Source organism: Pithys albifrons, chromosome 18 (assembly GCF_047495875.1).
Source record: "Pithys albifrons albifrons isolate INPA30051 chromosome 18, PitAlb_v1, whole genome shotgun sequence".
NCBI classification, from domain to species: Eukaryota; Metazoa; Chordata; class Aves; order Passeriformes; family Thamnophilidae; genus Pithys; species Pithys albifrons.
Genome location: NC_092475.1, coordinates 628,524 through 645,022, shown reverse-complemented (window position 1 = coordinate 645,022; position 16,499 = coordinate 628,524). Strand labels below are relative to the sequence as shown.

Here is a 16,499-nt window from a genome sequence, read left to right as displayed (position 1 = left end):
GGATTGGTTCCCCAACTTCTGTGTGCTGAGCAGAATTAGTCTTGCAACGTGTGAGTGAAAATACAGCCATGTGTTAACAGCAGCGACAGCGTAATGTATTCTGAGATGAACTCACTGTTTTCTCTTTCCTTTCCAGATTTTGGCAATCATTTCCATCATGTTTATTGTACTATCTACAATTGCCTTGTCCCTGAACACTCTTCCTGAGCTCCAAGGCGTGGATGAGTTCGGGCAGACCACAGACAACCCCCAGCTGGCTCACGTGGAAGCCGTGTGCATTGCGTGGTTCACCATGGAGTACCTGCTGCGCTTCCTCTCCTCGCCGAAGAAGTGGAAGTTCTTCAAAGGCCCTCTGAATGCTATAGATTTATTGGCTATCCTACCCTACTACGTCACCATCTTCCTCACCGAATCCAATAAAAGTGTACTTCAGTTCCAAAATGTACGACGAGTGGTCCAAATATTTCGGATTATGAGAATCCTCCGGATCCTGAAGCTCGCCCGGCACTCGACGGGTTTGCAGTCCTTGGGGTTCACACTGAGGAGGAGTTACAATGAGCTTGGATTACTCATCTTGTTTTTGGCCATGGGCATTATGATCTTTTCCAGTTTAGTGTTTTTTGCAGAAAAGGATGAGGATGATACAAAATTCAAGAGCATCCCAGCTTCCTTTTGGTGGGCAACAATCACCATGACAACAGTAGGCTATGGAGACATCTACCCCAAAACTCTTTTAGGTAAAATAGTAGGAGGACTGTGCTGCATTGCTGGTGTGCTGGTGATTGCTCTTCCCATACCAATTATTGTCAATAACTTCTCTGAGTTCTACAAAGAGCAAAAGAGGCAGGAGAAAGCCATTAAGCGCAGGGAAGCTCTTGAAAGAGCAAAAAGGAATGGCAGTATTGTTTCCATGAACATGAAGGATGCTTTTGCCCGTAGCATAGAACTCATGGACATTGTGGTTGAAAAGAATGGAGAAAGCATAGCCAAAAAGGATAAAGTTCAGGACAATCATTTATCTCCCAGCAAGTGGAAATGGACCAAGAGAACTCTCTCTGAAACTAGCTCTAGTAAATCTTTTGAAACTAAAGAACAAGGATCTCCAGAAAAAGCCAGGTCATCTTCAAGTCCCCAGCACTTGAACGTCCAACAGCTCGAGGACATGTACAACAAAATGGCAAAGACTCAGTCCCAGCCAAACCTTAACACTAAAGAGTCAAGTCAACCTGGAAAGCAAAAGGAAGAGCTAGAAATGGAAAGCCTTCCCGGCCCTATGGTGCCCCTGCTGACAACTCGCACTGATGGGATCGTGGACATGAGGAGCATGTCCAGCATCGACAGCTTCATAAGCTGCGCCGCTGAGTTCCCTGACTCTGGGCGGTTCTCCCACAGCCCTCTCACCACCCTGCCCTGCAAGGGGGGCATCAACGTCATCCAGGAGCAGAGCAGGCCAGAGGGGAGCGGGGCCAGGTATGTGGAAATGAACCCAAGCTCTGAGGGCAGCCACCGTTCAGCGTTTTTCATTGAAAGTCCCAAAAGCTCCATAAAGGTCAGTAACCCTTTAAAACTAAGATCTCTGAAAGTCAACTTCATGGGAGAGGACTCCAGCACATTAGTACCGGCATCAAATGTACTGAGGATATATCCAGACTCTCTCAAGAGCCGGGGAGCTGCTGCTGCCACAGACACTTCCCTACTCACTGACAGGTCCCTCATGAGCCCAGAAACCTCCATCTACACAACGGCGAGTGCGAGAACGCCCCCGAAGTCCCCGGAGTCCCAGGCAGCCACAGCGTTCAACTTCCACGATGCAGGTGTCCACAGGTACATAGATGCTGACACTGACGACGAGGGGCAGCTGATGTACGATTCAAGCCCACCCGCAAATGTGAGTCCCAAGTACAATGTTACAAACAGTGGCTATCTAAAGCAAAAGGACCATGTTTATAGAACAGAGAAGAACCATCTAGAAGCTGCTGCTATACCCACCTCCCCTAAGCTGATAGGGCAGAACTGCATTTACTCTATGGAAGGGATCACTGGAAGAACCCAGGGCAATCAGGAGACTGTCAGACTAGAAAATCACATTTCCCCAGAAGTCCACGTATTACCAGGCAGCGGAGGACATGCTAACACACATGATCAAAGCATCTGAGGTGGGCTCCAAAAGAATTTACTGAAAGTTTAAAGGAATGTCTTTACAGTCAACACAAACTAAAGAGCTTCTGCATGGCATGAACTTGGCTGAAACAAGCCACTTGTTTCTAAAAGTCTGGGGGAGGTCCAGTGTGGGTTTGTGAAAATGTCCTTTGAAACAACTCTACAGACATTGCCCACATCAGTCAAAAATAAGGATTGCAAATCATGATCACACATTGATCTCCTTTCATGTTGTCCAGTGAAGCCAATGTGACCAAATATCCATCCATTCCCCTTGAACGCTAGAGCTCCTTTTGGAAATATTAACATCTGATTTGCATTAGTTCCATAAAGGATGCCAAGGCAGCCAGATTTGAACTCTGGAATAAATTGCTGGGGTTGGTATAAAGCTTTCAAAAATACAATGCTCACTGCCTCAGGGCAGCTGTTCCCCATCTACAGCGTTCTCTGATGGATATTATGTCTAAAGGTAACAGGGAACACTTGCATTATAGGAAAATCCGAGTGAAAACCATTTAAAACAAATAATGGTCTAGAGAAACCAACTATTTAAATGCTCTGTGTGTGTTTAACAATCCGATATCCTGTAGGACCTGATGTTTTCTTTTGAAATATCAGCAGGGTGAGTTGCACCACTTGTATCTAATCCCAAACATCCCCTAGGACATAGTGAAACTTGCACTGACCCTCTGCTAAAGCGCCGGGGGGCACAGCCCACCGGGGAGGTGCAAAGGAGCCATGCAGAAGCAGGACCCTCCGGGGGCACCGCACCCAGCGCCCTCCCCGGGCCGGGGGCGCAGGCGGGAGGAGAGCTCTGCTCTCGCCCCAGCGCGGAGGGAGATGTGGCTGCGCTGCCGCGGGACGGGAGTGGGCAGGGCCGGGTCTCGGGCACTGCCGTGGGCACCGGGATGGCAGCCTGTCCTGCCCTGCCCTGCCCTGCCCGGCCCGGCCCGGCCCGGCTCGGCCCGGCCCGGTCGCGGGCTCCAGGCCAGCCAGGGGCTCGCCCTTGGCGTGCGAGAGGAGCAGCTTGGTCCGAAGCTTTTTGCGCCCAAGCAGCGCAGTGAAAGATATGCAAGTGTTACATAAATATGCAAAAAGAGGGATTCGTTAGTGACCCGTCCCGGGCCTGGCTGTGCTCCCTCTCGCCAGGAGGGTGGACAGGAGAGGCTCCTGCAGAGCCGTGGCATCGAGCAGCTGCGAGAGGCAGGAGAATCAGGCCTGACGTTTTAATAACATCCAGTCATTTTTAAATGAAACAAGAAAAAAAGAGAAAAAAAATCTGACCATTTTAAGTGAACAGAACTAGCAGCCACCAGCCTAGGTTTTTAAAATATTATTGTTTCAATAAAGTTATGTCAAATTGTGTAGGAAATAATTTGTCTTTGGTTTTTAATCTCGGGGCGGGGTGGGGGGAAAGCACTTTATGTTGATTTTTTGTTGTCGTTGTTGCAATGCTGGAGTAGGATAGCAGAGTGTAACAATCAAGCACTTTAACCGAGCACTACTTTAATTTGTGCCTCCTGTTGTGACTGTGATTTGTTACACGCCTGTAGCAAGTCACAACCTGTCCTGTGATGACTGTGCTGGCAATCTGTTATGTTGTTCTCTGTTTCTACTGTAAAACTCCACTGTAAGTGTCAGTGAGCGTTTCCTGACCCTTCCCGCGTTGCTGCCGGAGCGTGTGGCGGTGTCGGGCAGAGGGGCTGGGCAGAGCCGACCCAGGGACGGGAGAGCGGAGGCACCGCCCGAGGGAGACCCGGGACCCCGAGCCCAGGGCGGTCCGTTCCTTCCCTTTGCAAAGCCGAGCGCTGGTCAGTCCTGCTGTCTGTCTGTCCGTCCGTGCCGCACTGCCCTGGGGAACCCGAGCGGTGCCTGCAGCACGGACGGGCACAAGCAATAAGCACACACCTGTGCCAGGAACTGCTGTGGGTGCTGTGAGAGCTTTGGGAGGTGCCCCCGTGGCACAGCCGGCACAGGCGGGCAGTGACTCTGCCCCGCTCAGCGCTGGGACCCACCACGGGACCCGCTCAGGGCGCCCTTGCCAGGAGAGACCCTGGGGAGGGGCGAGCGATGCCCACCGGCAGCGGCACCTCGTGCCACGCACCGTGACACGGAGGAGCCCGAAGGATGCCCAGGGCGCCCGGGCACTCCCAGGGCATCCCCGCAGGGCCATTCCCGAGGTGTGTTCGCTTTGGCGCTGCCTCCCTGAGCCTCGGCCCGTCCCTCTGAGCGGCGCTTGGCCCGCGGAAGGACTGTAGGATTTGGCCATAGGAAATACAAGTGTACTTAGAGGAAAAATCGTGTTGCTGAGATTAGTTAAGATTGAGGTGTCATGAAAAAGTAAAGTGACTTTGCAGCGGATAAGCTTTAAATACTGATTTATTCTGTGGCTGAGGTCATAGAGCAGCAGTGAGAAATCTTAAAGAGAACAGTCTTAACATAATCTTTGTGTTTCAGTGATCATTCATGTCTGCCATCAGCACAAATGTAAAAAGAAGACAAATCAGGGAAAATTTTTTTGATAAAGTAAGTAATAGTGACTTCCAAGTTAAATATTTTTAGAGCTGATGCTTTCATGTGGAAAAAAAGTCATATTTTACATATCACAGAAGTGAACGTATTTAAATAGAGCCATATAGTGTAGTACTTACCACGCTCATCCAAACTGATGTATTTGGTTTAGAGATGGCACTGACAAAAATGTATAGATCAACAATTCCATCATTTTTTATCTGATAATCAACTGGTGCAACTCTCCTTGTAACCAAAGGCCCTCTGTCTGCCTTGTGTGGTCACTCCTGACACACACTTTATGTCATCTATTTAGTCCTACCTTTAAAGTAGCATTTTACTGAGTCACTTTTGAAAGCCAAGTTCAAAAGTATCATTAAAAATCTACCTTTTAAGTCTGAATAGCCAAAGTTCTATAGATTTCTTATAGAAAGCAAATAATTAAAAATTAAGCATATAATATGCTTGAAGAGCATTTCTTTCTTATTTGTGTATGAAGATGTAGCTCTGATTTTGTGCCCAATTAAAAAGGAAGTATGTTTAATTTATTTTAATGAAATAGAGTCTGAATATGAAGTATGTATCTATATATGTGTGTGTGTACATAATGCACATATATATAATGTGGAGCACTGGGAAATCTACTCTAACCTGAAGCTATGATAGACTAAATCTGTACTCATTGCAAAGGAAAGGCAGTGCTTTGAAAACAATGCTCACCAAATCCTATAGACCCTAGAAAGAAAATTTAATTTTATAGTTTGTTTGATACAACTTTCCCAAAGTTCAAACAGCTGGGGAAAATAGGCAATATCTCCTGCATCTAAAGCGTGCAGTTTAATCACTGCTATTTGGCATTCAGGGCTGCGAGTTTACTGAGCACCACGGACCGAGCGAGCTGAGAGAGCCCCCCCTGCTGCTGCAGAGAACTTCACACCTGAGAGGACTGGCCGGGTGGTGTCTGCCCTTGCTTGTGTCTCACCGTCAGCATCGTTTCAATACATATCTATTAATATATATACTGAACATATATATGTGGGGAAGGAGTGGGTGCAGTTTTCTTAACCACGAGGCAAAGATTCTTTGAGTTTTAGCCTTGAACAGAGGAAAAAAGCCGTGACATTGCAGTAGATTTCTCAGTGCCTTTTCTTAGAAACTTCACCTAAGCACACTTATGGGAAAAAAAAACAAACACCAAAACCCAAAACAAAAGAGTCTCCTGTGAAATCCACATTTTTCTGAAAGGTTCGAGTCAATAAAGGTAGAAGGAAGGAGGAAAAAGAGAGAGAGAGGAAAAGAAACCCCGCGGAACGCACATTCCTCCTGAACTGCCGCGTCCAACCCGCGGAGGATCCGCCCCTGCGAGTCACCAGGAACACATCTGAGGTTTCTTTGGCAACTATGGCTGTGATAAACTGTAGCCTTTTCTTCCCTTGCAGCTAATAAGATACACATTTCTAAGGAAAACAGTATTCTCTTCTGTAAAATTGTAATGTATTGTTAATATTTGTACCTACTGTATATTTATGTCTTGACAGAATTACGACTGGGACAGTTTATAGTCAATAACAAGGGTGTGTAAAACTCGTCACAAAGAGGTTTCTAAAGCCACGTTCTCTCTCTACTGGTAAGCTCCACCTAACATGATCTCCACTGGTTTTTAACACCTCATTTTAGAGTGAATCACAGAATTACTGAATAAAGTAGCCAAGCAATGGAGACCTTGTGGCACCAGTGCCCTCCTGCACAGTCCAGTAGGGAATGGTGTGGGCAGCTGGGCTTCCCCAGTGACTCCAAATTAGCTCCAACTCCTTCATGTTTGGTCACTCACTTCTGCTTACAGTAATCAGACTGAGCAAGTGTTACCTTGGGTTGCTTTTGGATCACCCACTTGGGGAGAATATGGCTTTAAACAGTTCTCCAATAAAGTACAGATGTTCCAGTCACCTCTGTACCTCATGCTTGCCATTGTCTTGGCTTTATAAGTATCTGATGTATGGGAAAGTCAGGTGACTTTCACGCATTCCAGAGTAGTCTATTTTTCTGTTCAGATTGAAAAAATTATATATATATATATATAAATATAAATATATATCTGTATTTTTAGCAAATTTATAATAGGGCAATCAAGTCAGATTTCTTCTTTTTGTATTACAGAATAATATATTAGATGCTTTCTTGGTGTTCCCGTACACAGCTGGTCCCCCACCCTTTTTGTTGTCATTCTTTTCTTTTGTTCTGACCAACACCTGCAACATCCCTCCTGGAACTGCGTCTGTGAAAGGTCACGGAGTTTGTCTGATGTTGTCATGTTTGTGTTTTCCTGTTTGTGACACTTACAACTAACCAGAGACTGCCAGTGGAAACTGAGATGTTCCTCCTGAGAGCACGGAGGGGCCAGCCCTGCCCTCGGTGCCGGCAGGGGAGGTGTCAGCCAACACTGCCCCAGTGCTCTGCCAGTGACAGCCACGAGGCTGAGACAGAAAGAGGCAGGGTCTGAATCTGACTGTCCTGACAGTTACATGGAGTTGGGATAAGCATCAAAATTCAGACTCTTATTTTAAGGCAGTTACCTGAAAATGCTCAGGCAACGCTCCCACCTTCGGGGGAGCTTTTCCAGGTTAAAACAGAAGTGTCAAGACTTTCATTTCCCACTGGGTTTGGAATTTTTATTTTTGGTCCCAAAGAAAATCAGGAGATGAGAAAAAATTATGGAGGAATAAGAAACCTGAACATAAACATTCAGAAAGGGACTGGATTTTTCTTTAGTTATGGTAAAGTCTGTCCATGTACCTGCTTACTCAATGATCCTTCTTGCTCACTTTATAGCTGTACCCTCACAGGAACTGAATAGAAAGTCCATGAGAAAAATGGGTATCCTGGAGTGACCTCATGGCCTGGTGAAGTTTAGCAGGAGGAGGAGCTTCAGACCCGCTCTGATGTCTCCTATTGAAGCCTCCCACCAGTCTGGTCAGTGACCATGTTTTTGCCAAAGATGGAGTTTTGGTTCCATTTCCTTTTGTTTGCTTGTGTGATTTTCCTACATGTCCACCAGAGTAGCCAATAAACCTGAAACAGATTTAATTAGGAGAAATGTATTTCAGGAAGTCCAGCTACTGCTCAAATCAATGGAATAACCAGTAGACCCAGCTTTGGATGTGATTAATTATTAGCAAGACCCATTCACACATGAAGGTATTAAAGCAGGGTGGGATTTTTCTTGTTTAGGAAGCAATTAATGCAATAGCCCCCCATATCTGTCATCAACAATCACATAAAAGATCCCCCCAAAAGGCACCTTCCTTGTCAGCAAGTTTGTTAGAGCATAGTCAACAAAACCATAGAAACCTTCTCGTCAGACCAGTCTTAACCTCCCACCCCAGGACAGGAAGGACCCAAACACCAACCAGCCCTGTGAAGAAATGTTTATTTTCCAGCACGTGTCTCACACCCCACGCTGAGCACATTTAGGCTCTTGCACTGAAACTTTGTCTGCTCCAGACAAAGGAAACTTAGGAAAACTGAAAGTCTGCATCCAGAGTGTGTATCCCCTTTGTTGCTGGTGTTACCTAAGCCACAGTAAGTGTCCTTTGACACCAATGGTTGGGTGCCACAAGTGTTCATATCTGTAAATACTACTCAGAAGTTTGCTCTGCTTGATTCTGGCTTCATCGCACAAGAAGTTCTCAGTTTAGAGGCTTAGAAGAGAAAGCAAAATCTTCCTTTTTCTTTTTAACTAGAAATAATACTATTGATGCTCTGTAGGACTGAATCAGGACTAGCCTTTATTTTTAAAGGATCTTCTCAAGACTGCAGTGACACTACCTTCAAAAATTAACAATCAGGCTGGACTCAGTAGAAAGACCCCTCCAAACTAGAGCCTCATGGAAGCCAGGGAGCCAAATTTGCATGAAATGTCAAATTCTTTGCATGAGCTCAGGGCCAGAGGTGTTGCCTGCAGGAAACCAGCAGGGTGAGGGATGGGAACAGAGGCAGGTCAGTGAGAGCCTGGGGAAGGAGAGAGGCCTTCAGGCAAAAGGGTGATAATCCAGACTTGACTGAGCATCCAGGATAATTCCAGACTTGACTGAGCATCCCTCCATGTCAGCTCACTCTTTGTGGACTCGATGCCACAAGAGGCATCCCAAACTCGCAGGTGACTCCCCCACAGGAGCGCCACAACCTCAGCCCCAGGCTCAGCTCCAGCCCTCGCTGTGGGGTTATGGATGCTGGGAGGGCACTGCCTGCACGTGGGCCATTGCTTACCTTGGACTGTGGCACAGCCTCTGGTCCTGCTGGTAACCTACGTTTGAGACAGTTCACCTGTTCTTCTCTACTCTCCCTGTTTCATTTAGGAGCTCTGCCCTTTTTGACTCTTCTCCCTGTAATGTTTCACTGCCTCCACACACCATTAGCCACACGTTGGCTCCTGCAGCCCCTGGGATTTATTTTGTTTGTGTCAGTTTTGTTGGCTTGTGAAGAAGAGCACTTTTTTCCCCTTTCTCTTGCTGTTTGGTGGTGGGTGCAGAAATTGCTTTTCCACTGAGCCATTCCCCCCTGGTGTGCCTGGGGGCAGTGGGGGAGCAGCATCTCCACGTTACTTCGAATTTTGAAGCCATGATACTGTACTCAGAAAGCCCAGCCACAGCTACAACCAAACTCGCTTTCCAGCTAATTAGCATTAAAACAAGACACCTCAACTTCCTGCAGCAGAATCCTGCTCTCTCATCAGGCCAAGGAAGCAGTTCCTGACAGGGGAGAAAACACCAGCGAGGCACCACTGCAAGTTCCCATCGCTGACCCCTCCCTGCCCAGAGGAGGCCCCGGGGCTGTGCTGGACCTCGGGGCTGCTCCACAACCCCCAGGGCCAGGGAACTGCCCCAGGCCCTCCATCCCCAAAAGGCCAGGACAGATGCTGGACCTGCAGGGCCCCCAGGCCTGGGCAAGGGCTTCCCTGTGACAGCTCCAAAGGGCAGCAGCTGTGAGCATCCCTGTCAGTGAAGGAGAGGAAAGCTGTGGCATTTCCTTTAGAAGAAAAATGTGATATTTAACAACACAAAAGCCCCTGGAAAATGTGCTTCCTGTGGCTCTGCTGGTGCATGTGGATGGAATTGCTTTTGCAGGTGGAAATTGAAAGCCATTGACCCAGAAAGGGCAGACTGGGACCAGTTTCTCCTTTGCCTTGCACTTGGGTTCTTTTTTTAACCTGTGCAATGGCGAGCCCAGGTCAGTGTGCCCGAAAGGAAGGGCAGTGCTTGTGCCCAGCAGATCCTGCACCTCTTGCACAACCCTTCACTGGCTTGCATTGGACCCACTCAAGGGGCAATGCACCGGCAGATGTTTTCTCCCCTGTTCAGAAATGCTCCCGTGCCCTCGCACTCTGGGGTGATTACAGCAACATTAGCCATGTACTGGTGTACTTAGAGTCTGACATCTTTTGTAACTTTGGTTTAGTCATTCTTTGTTGAAGTTTATTGACCTCTCCGGTTGTTTCCGTAAACAAATTACTAAAAACAAAATCCGTGTCTTTATATGCATGTACTAGTATGAAACTGTGATCAATGTGTGACATTCAGAAACTGTACTGTCTTGTAAAATATGTCCAAATGTCTAAGGGTTTTAAAGCAATGGTCCCTTACTACAGCCTACAGAAATAAATAAAAAGGTATGGATAAAGCCAAAGCCTCCATTGCTCTGATTCCTGGTCACAGATACCGGCCAAAAACACAACTCCAATCTGCTGGCACTGAGCTGCAGCCTCAGCCTGGGCAGCCAACAGCAGGTCTAGACATCTGTTATTTGCTCACGGGGAAGGCTGTGAATCAGGGAGGCAGAGCTGAGCCAGACAGCTCGTGCTGGGGGTCTGACAGATTCAGGGCATAACCCTTCAGTCCTCACCCTCTGTGGACAAACCCACCTGCATCTCCAGAGCACGGCTGGGAATGGGGACCAGGCAACCCCTCTGCATCTCCAGCACTGGGAATGGGGACCAGGGCAACCCCTCTGCATCTCCAGCACTGGGAATGGGAATGGGGAGCAGGGCAACCCCTCTGCATCTCCAGCACTGGGAATGGGAATGGGGACCAGGCAACCCCTCTGCATCTCCAGCACTGGGAATGGGGACCAGGGCAACCCCTCTGCATCTCCAGCACTGGGAATGGGGACCAGGCAACCCCTCTGCATCTCCAGCACTGGGAATGGGGAGCAGGGCAACCCCTCTGCATCTCCAGCACTGGGAATGGGGACCAGGGCAACCCCTCTGCATCTCCAGCACTGGGAATGGGGACCAGGGCAACCCCTCTGCATCTCCAGCACTGGGAATGGGGACCAGGGCAACCCCTCTGCATCTCCAGCACTGGGAATGGAAATGGGGAGCAGGGCAACCCCTCTGCATCTCCAGCACTGGGACTGGGGACCAGGGCAATCCCTCTGCATCTCCAGCACTGGGAATGGGAATGGGGACCAGGGCAATCCCTCTGCATCTCCAGAGCACGGCTGGGAGTGGGAATGGGGACCAGGGCAACCCCTCTGCATCTCCAGCACTGGGACTGGGGACCAGGGCAACCCCTCTGCATCTCCAGCACTGGGAATGGGGACCAGGGCAACCCCTCTGCATCTCCAGCACTGGGACTGGCAATGGGGAGCAGGGCCCCACTCAGCTCCTCTGGGCAAACCCAGGGAGGATATTCAGGCATTTCAGTGCAGATAAACAGGAGGAAAGTGTCAGCTTTTCAACAGCTTTTGGACATTTCAGAAGAGTCAGTAATAATATAAATAATTCACAAGGACTTTTCAGAAAAAATTGCTGTTTATAAAATATGGATTAGATTCTTCCATACTGCCTTTCTACTTACCTTCCTTCCTACTTTCTGTAAGGAAATTGGGATGCTAAGAGATGCAACATCATTATTATTCCACAAGTGAGAGCATTTAGAGATAACTTTGCCTCAGAGTATTGTTTTCAACCATCCAGGCAGCAGCTGAGGCTGATGTGTCACAGCAATGAAAGTTTGTGGTTTCTGGTTGGAAACACAAGCACTGAGAATTAACCTGAGCTTTGGAAAATAAAAGGAAATATGTGCAACATTGTATCATAGAGGTTAATCCCTATATAATTAAACAATGAACCCATACAGCTAATTTAATATTTTGTATTTTTATCTTTTTTATCTCTATATATTTATTTATATATCTATTTATATTTATAGATATATATAAGATACATTAAAAACCCAAAAACATAATAATAGTTGATGGTTTGCTATGTCCAGTCCCATTTTGCAGTGTTGCAGACATGTGGTTAGCAATAATTGAGGCTAAAATGAATTGGTCTGTGTGCAAACACAAAAATTACATCATATAAAATGCTGGTTTCATGCCTTGATGATAATTAGTCTTAAAATGAACCACAGAGTGATGCAGCTCCCAGCACTCTCCTGAATGGTGAGAGGCCAACACTTGGGGACAGGGAGATGAAGATTGATCCAGGCATGAGAAAGTGTAAATTTAAATTATTTAGCAGGACTGAACTCCCATAGATGTTCATGGTCCAGTTTTACTCCTCTTTACAGGCAGATTTAATAGGCAGATGATACAATGAGCTGGAGACAATATTTTTTCTGACAGAGACTGACAAAGCCAAAAAAGCCCTAAAAAATTAAGTTCCTAAAGTGCAGACATCTGAGACAGCTTATCCAGAGCTTATCCACTAATGGGAATCTGGGTGTCCAAACACTCTAAGTGGCAACTAAACAGAAGAAAATCATGGTATGAGAAAAAGGATCAGTTCAGTAGAAAGCACAGAAATGCTTTTGGCTGATGGTATAAAGCAAAAATGATTAATTCCATAAATTGTCTGAGATTTTCTTATCCTTCTTCCTCAAACAGCCAGTGCTGAGCAGCTGGGGTGGGGAAGGGAAAGGAGCCTGTCTTGGCCTGTTGTGTTACAGCAGCTACACCCAAACTGCAGCACAAGTTCCTGCCACTTAATCTTACCTTTGCTCTTACTCTGGTTTGCTGTTTGTTGGTTTGGGTTTTTTAATGATTAGTCCCTAAGAGCCACAAGGCTATTGGAATACAGCTATTAACTGCTATCTAGCAATACACAAAATATCTGACCACTTTCTGAAGGTCTAATTGACCAGAAGAATCCACAGGTTTCTCTATTTACTTGTTTTTCACCCCAGCAATTTTGGTTTCCAGCAAACAAATCTTTTTGAGGCATTTCAGCATGGAGGGGAATGGCTGCCTGGAAAAAGCAGATCAGCAGCTGCTCCTCTGGGAATCCAGCAAAAAGGAACAGCTGATTTCCTATTAATGTAAATGAGCTCGTTAGCTGGGACACTTCAGACGAGTTCAGCAGTTCAGAGCCTCCATTCCAGGAAATAAGGAATTTATGTAACAAAAATGAAGAGAAAGTGAAGGGAGAATTTTGCCAGTGCTGTTTCCCAACTGAAACCTTCTGCTATTCTGGAGCCAGGGAGGGTGAGTGGGAGCTGGGGTGGGATCCACTGGGCCATACCCAGAGCTGCAGCAGGACTGGACACACACCCAGGCACTGGGAGGCTTCCAGGACACCAAGGGCCCTGCACTGGGTTAGGGTTAGGGTTGATCCTCTCATGAGGTCCAGAATAAACTCACAGAACAGCATTTTCTGGACCTTTCCATGTGAAGCAAAAAGCTTTAAGGATGGGCAGGCCCTTCCAGCGGGGTGGCCACTGTGACCCTCTGGGCTGCCTTGATGGCTTTGGCCCAGCAGTGAGGCTGGGAGTGCCTGAGCCCTGGTCCTGTATTTCCCTCTGAGCATCCCCCAGAAAGCACAGACCTATTGTATGAGGGGTTATTTGCATCAGCCAGTGATCTGAGCCCCACATGGTGTATTCAGCAAGGTCACTAAGAGTGCAGGCCAGGTAGGAACAGTTTAAAGGAAAGAAATTGCTTACCAAGTCCATCTCTCATTTGCTCTCCCTTCAAGGAAGAACCTTCCAGAAGCTTTGCAAAAGTTTTTTCAGTATCATTCTCTGCCTGAAACCAGAATTTTCTCCACCATGGGTGTCAAAGCCTGGTGCCTCTTTTCCTGGCTGCTACTTAAGGTATAAGATCCATATCCCCAACACAAACCATGCTGGGACTTCTAATTGGGTTTTCCTCCCACTGTAACTCCCTCTGCCATCTGTTTCTCTCTTTCTCTGGGATGACACATCCCTCAGTCACTGAGCAGTGCCACGGGAAGCCAACCCAGCCCTGGAGCCTCAGCCAGAGCAGCACCTTCCCCCTTCCCCGTGCCCAGTGACTCCAAACCCCCCCTGCCCCTGGGGACAGGGAGGGGAGCAGGTGCTGCTGGATCCCTGTATTCCAGGGGATCCCTGTATTCTGGGGGATCCCTGTACTCCGGGGGATCCCTGTACTCCGGGGGATCCCTGTACTCCGGGGGATCCCTGTATTCTGGGAGATCCCTGTATTGCAGGGGATCCCTGTATTGCAGGGGATCCCTGTATTCCGGGGGATCCCTGTATTCCAGAGGATCCCTGTATTCCGGGGGATCCCTGTATTCCAGAGGATCCCTGTATTCCGGGGGATCTCTGTATTCCAGAGGATCCCTGTATTCTGGGAGATCCCTGTATTGCAGGGGATCCCTGTATTCCGGGGGATCCCTGTATTCCAGGGGATCCCTGTATTGCAGGGGATCCCTGTATTCCAGGGGATCCCTGTATTCCGGGGGATCTCTGTATTCCGGGGGATCCCTGTATTCCGGGGGATCCCTGTATTGCAGGGGATCCCTGTATTCCGGGGGATCCCTGTATTCCGGGGGATCCCTGTATTCCAGGGGATCCCTGTATTCCGGGGGATCCCTGTATTCTGGGGGATCCCTGTATTCCGGGGGATCCCTGTATTCTGGGGGATCTCTGTATTGCAGGGGATCTCTGTATTCCAGGGGATCTCTGTATTGCAGGGGATCCCTGTATTCCAGGGGATCCCTGTATTCTGGGGGATCTCTGTATTCCAGGGGATCCCTGTATTCCAGGGGATCCCTGTATTCCAGGGGATCTCTGTATTGCAGGGGATCCCTGTATTGCAGGGGATCCCTGTATTGCAGGGGATCCCTGTATTCCAGGGGATCCCTGTATTCTGGGGGATCTCTGTATTCCGGGGGATCCCTGTATTGCAGGGGATCTCTGTATTCCTGGGGATCCCTGTATTGCAGGGGATCCCTCTATTCCAGGGGATCCCTGTATTCCAGTCCACATTCCTGGCTGGATTTCATGGCCGTAGGATTTCTTGGAGAAGGAGGCCCAAGCCCCAGTGTCTCTGGAGCCCAGAGTTCAGTTGCTCCCAGCAGCAGCCCTGACACGGACACACAAAGCACGTGTCAAACAGTTTCCATCATAAACCCCAAGCAATGGGGCCCAGGCAGTCATGGAAAACTCCTGCCAACAGCCTGTCCTTGGGGCAGCTTCCCTGGGAGCAGCAGGAGCTGGGCTCTACCTTTACCTAGTTCAGCACCAGTCACTGGTGGCTGATTAGAGATGATCTTCCCAGTACTTTGCTGACTAAACCACCAGTTCAAGAGCTGTCACTTTAATTATTATAATGGGTGGTGATGCAGAAAACCAGAAGTAGCAGCAAAACCAGAAAAAAATTACAAATCCCCAACTGACAGAAACAGAAGTTTAATGAGATCAGAGGCAGGGCTGGAGGGACTGCACGAAGAGGTGGGAGGGGATGAACTCTGCCCACACCCAGACAATCACCCTGAGCCCTCCAGAGAAAGGGGGAGGTTCACAACCCCTTTGGCAGCTGAGAAGGTGAAAGGGAGCAGAGAAGAGCTGCAGTTCTGGGGATGCAGGAGCTGAACCAGCACCAGCCCCTGCTGCAGCCAACAGAACTCAGGAGACATCAAAGTGATACCAAATTATTGACATGTGCAAATAAAGCAGCAGGGAGCATGAAGGAACATTTGCTCCTCAGACTTTTTGGGAATGAGTTGTTCTTACCAAGGGAAATGCCCTTTTCCTAGAAATAAACTTCCAACCTCCATTTAGCCTTCAAATTTCCTTCAAAGTGTTCACATATTTATCTAAGAAAGTCTTTGCAGACACCAAAACTGCCCAGTCTGTGTAACACCTCCAAGCTGATCCAAGACAGAGCACTCAGATTAGGAGAGGGGGAAAAATACAACACAAAAAGGCCTTGGTTTTGAGACTTGCAATTAGCAGGAAATGAAACACATTCATTCCCAACAACCTTGTCACTTAGAAAATCTCTCTGACTTCAATCACACTTCCTAAAGACAGAGGGGAGAAAAGGAGTGCTCTGTCCCCACAGCAAAGCTCTGGGTTTTCCAGCCCACCCCTCTCCACTCCCTGTGACCCACCACGGTTCCCCACTGTGTCATTCCTGGATCCAGGCACAGCCTCCAACCTCAGCAGTGCCCCTGATTCTCTCCAGTTAAACCTGGTACCTCCATGAATGAGCTGGGCAAGACCCCAGGAGCCCTCCCAGCAATGAGTTTATGACTCCAGGACTCAGTGAGAGGGGTTGGAAACCCTCCTAAACTTTGGGATATATCCTGAGACAGTAGAGAATGCAGATTTGTATTCCCCCAATCCCTTGTGCTAAAGCAATAGGAACTTGCACTCCCCCTGGCACCCAGGGCATAGTTTTATACTAATTTCCTTCTGCAAAAAGCCAATTAACTGTACATGTCTGTACCCATTCTACATCCCAACTACATCATTTTATAATTTCAGAACAGCAGCACAAACTGCAGGGAGTTATCAGTGAGAACTGTTCTGCAATAATTAATAGATGCAAAGATTAAGAAAAGG

General features: G+C 47.9%; 1 protein-coding gene across 4 annotated transcripts in view; it reads left to right on the top strand.

Moving 5' to 3' along the window:
* Positions 1-10,353, top strand: part of KCNB1 (potassium voltage-gated channel subfamily B member 1) — a 109,830-nt gene extending 99,477 nt beyond the window's left edge. For 2 of the 4 annotated variants that reach the window (XM_071573158.1, XM_071573157.1), the window contains exon 3: positions 137-10,353. In XM_071573158.1, the coding sequence (XP_071429259.1) occupies positions 137-2,155 (2,019 nt within the window). In that variant the 3' untranslated portion in view covers positions 2,156-10,353. The remainder of the gene's footprint in view (positions 1-136) is intronic. The other 2 variants (XR_011699359.1, XR_011699358.1) reach the window with 2 other exon arrangements.
* The last annotated feature ends 6,146 nt before the right edge of the window (positions 10,354-16,499 follow it).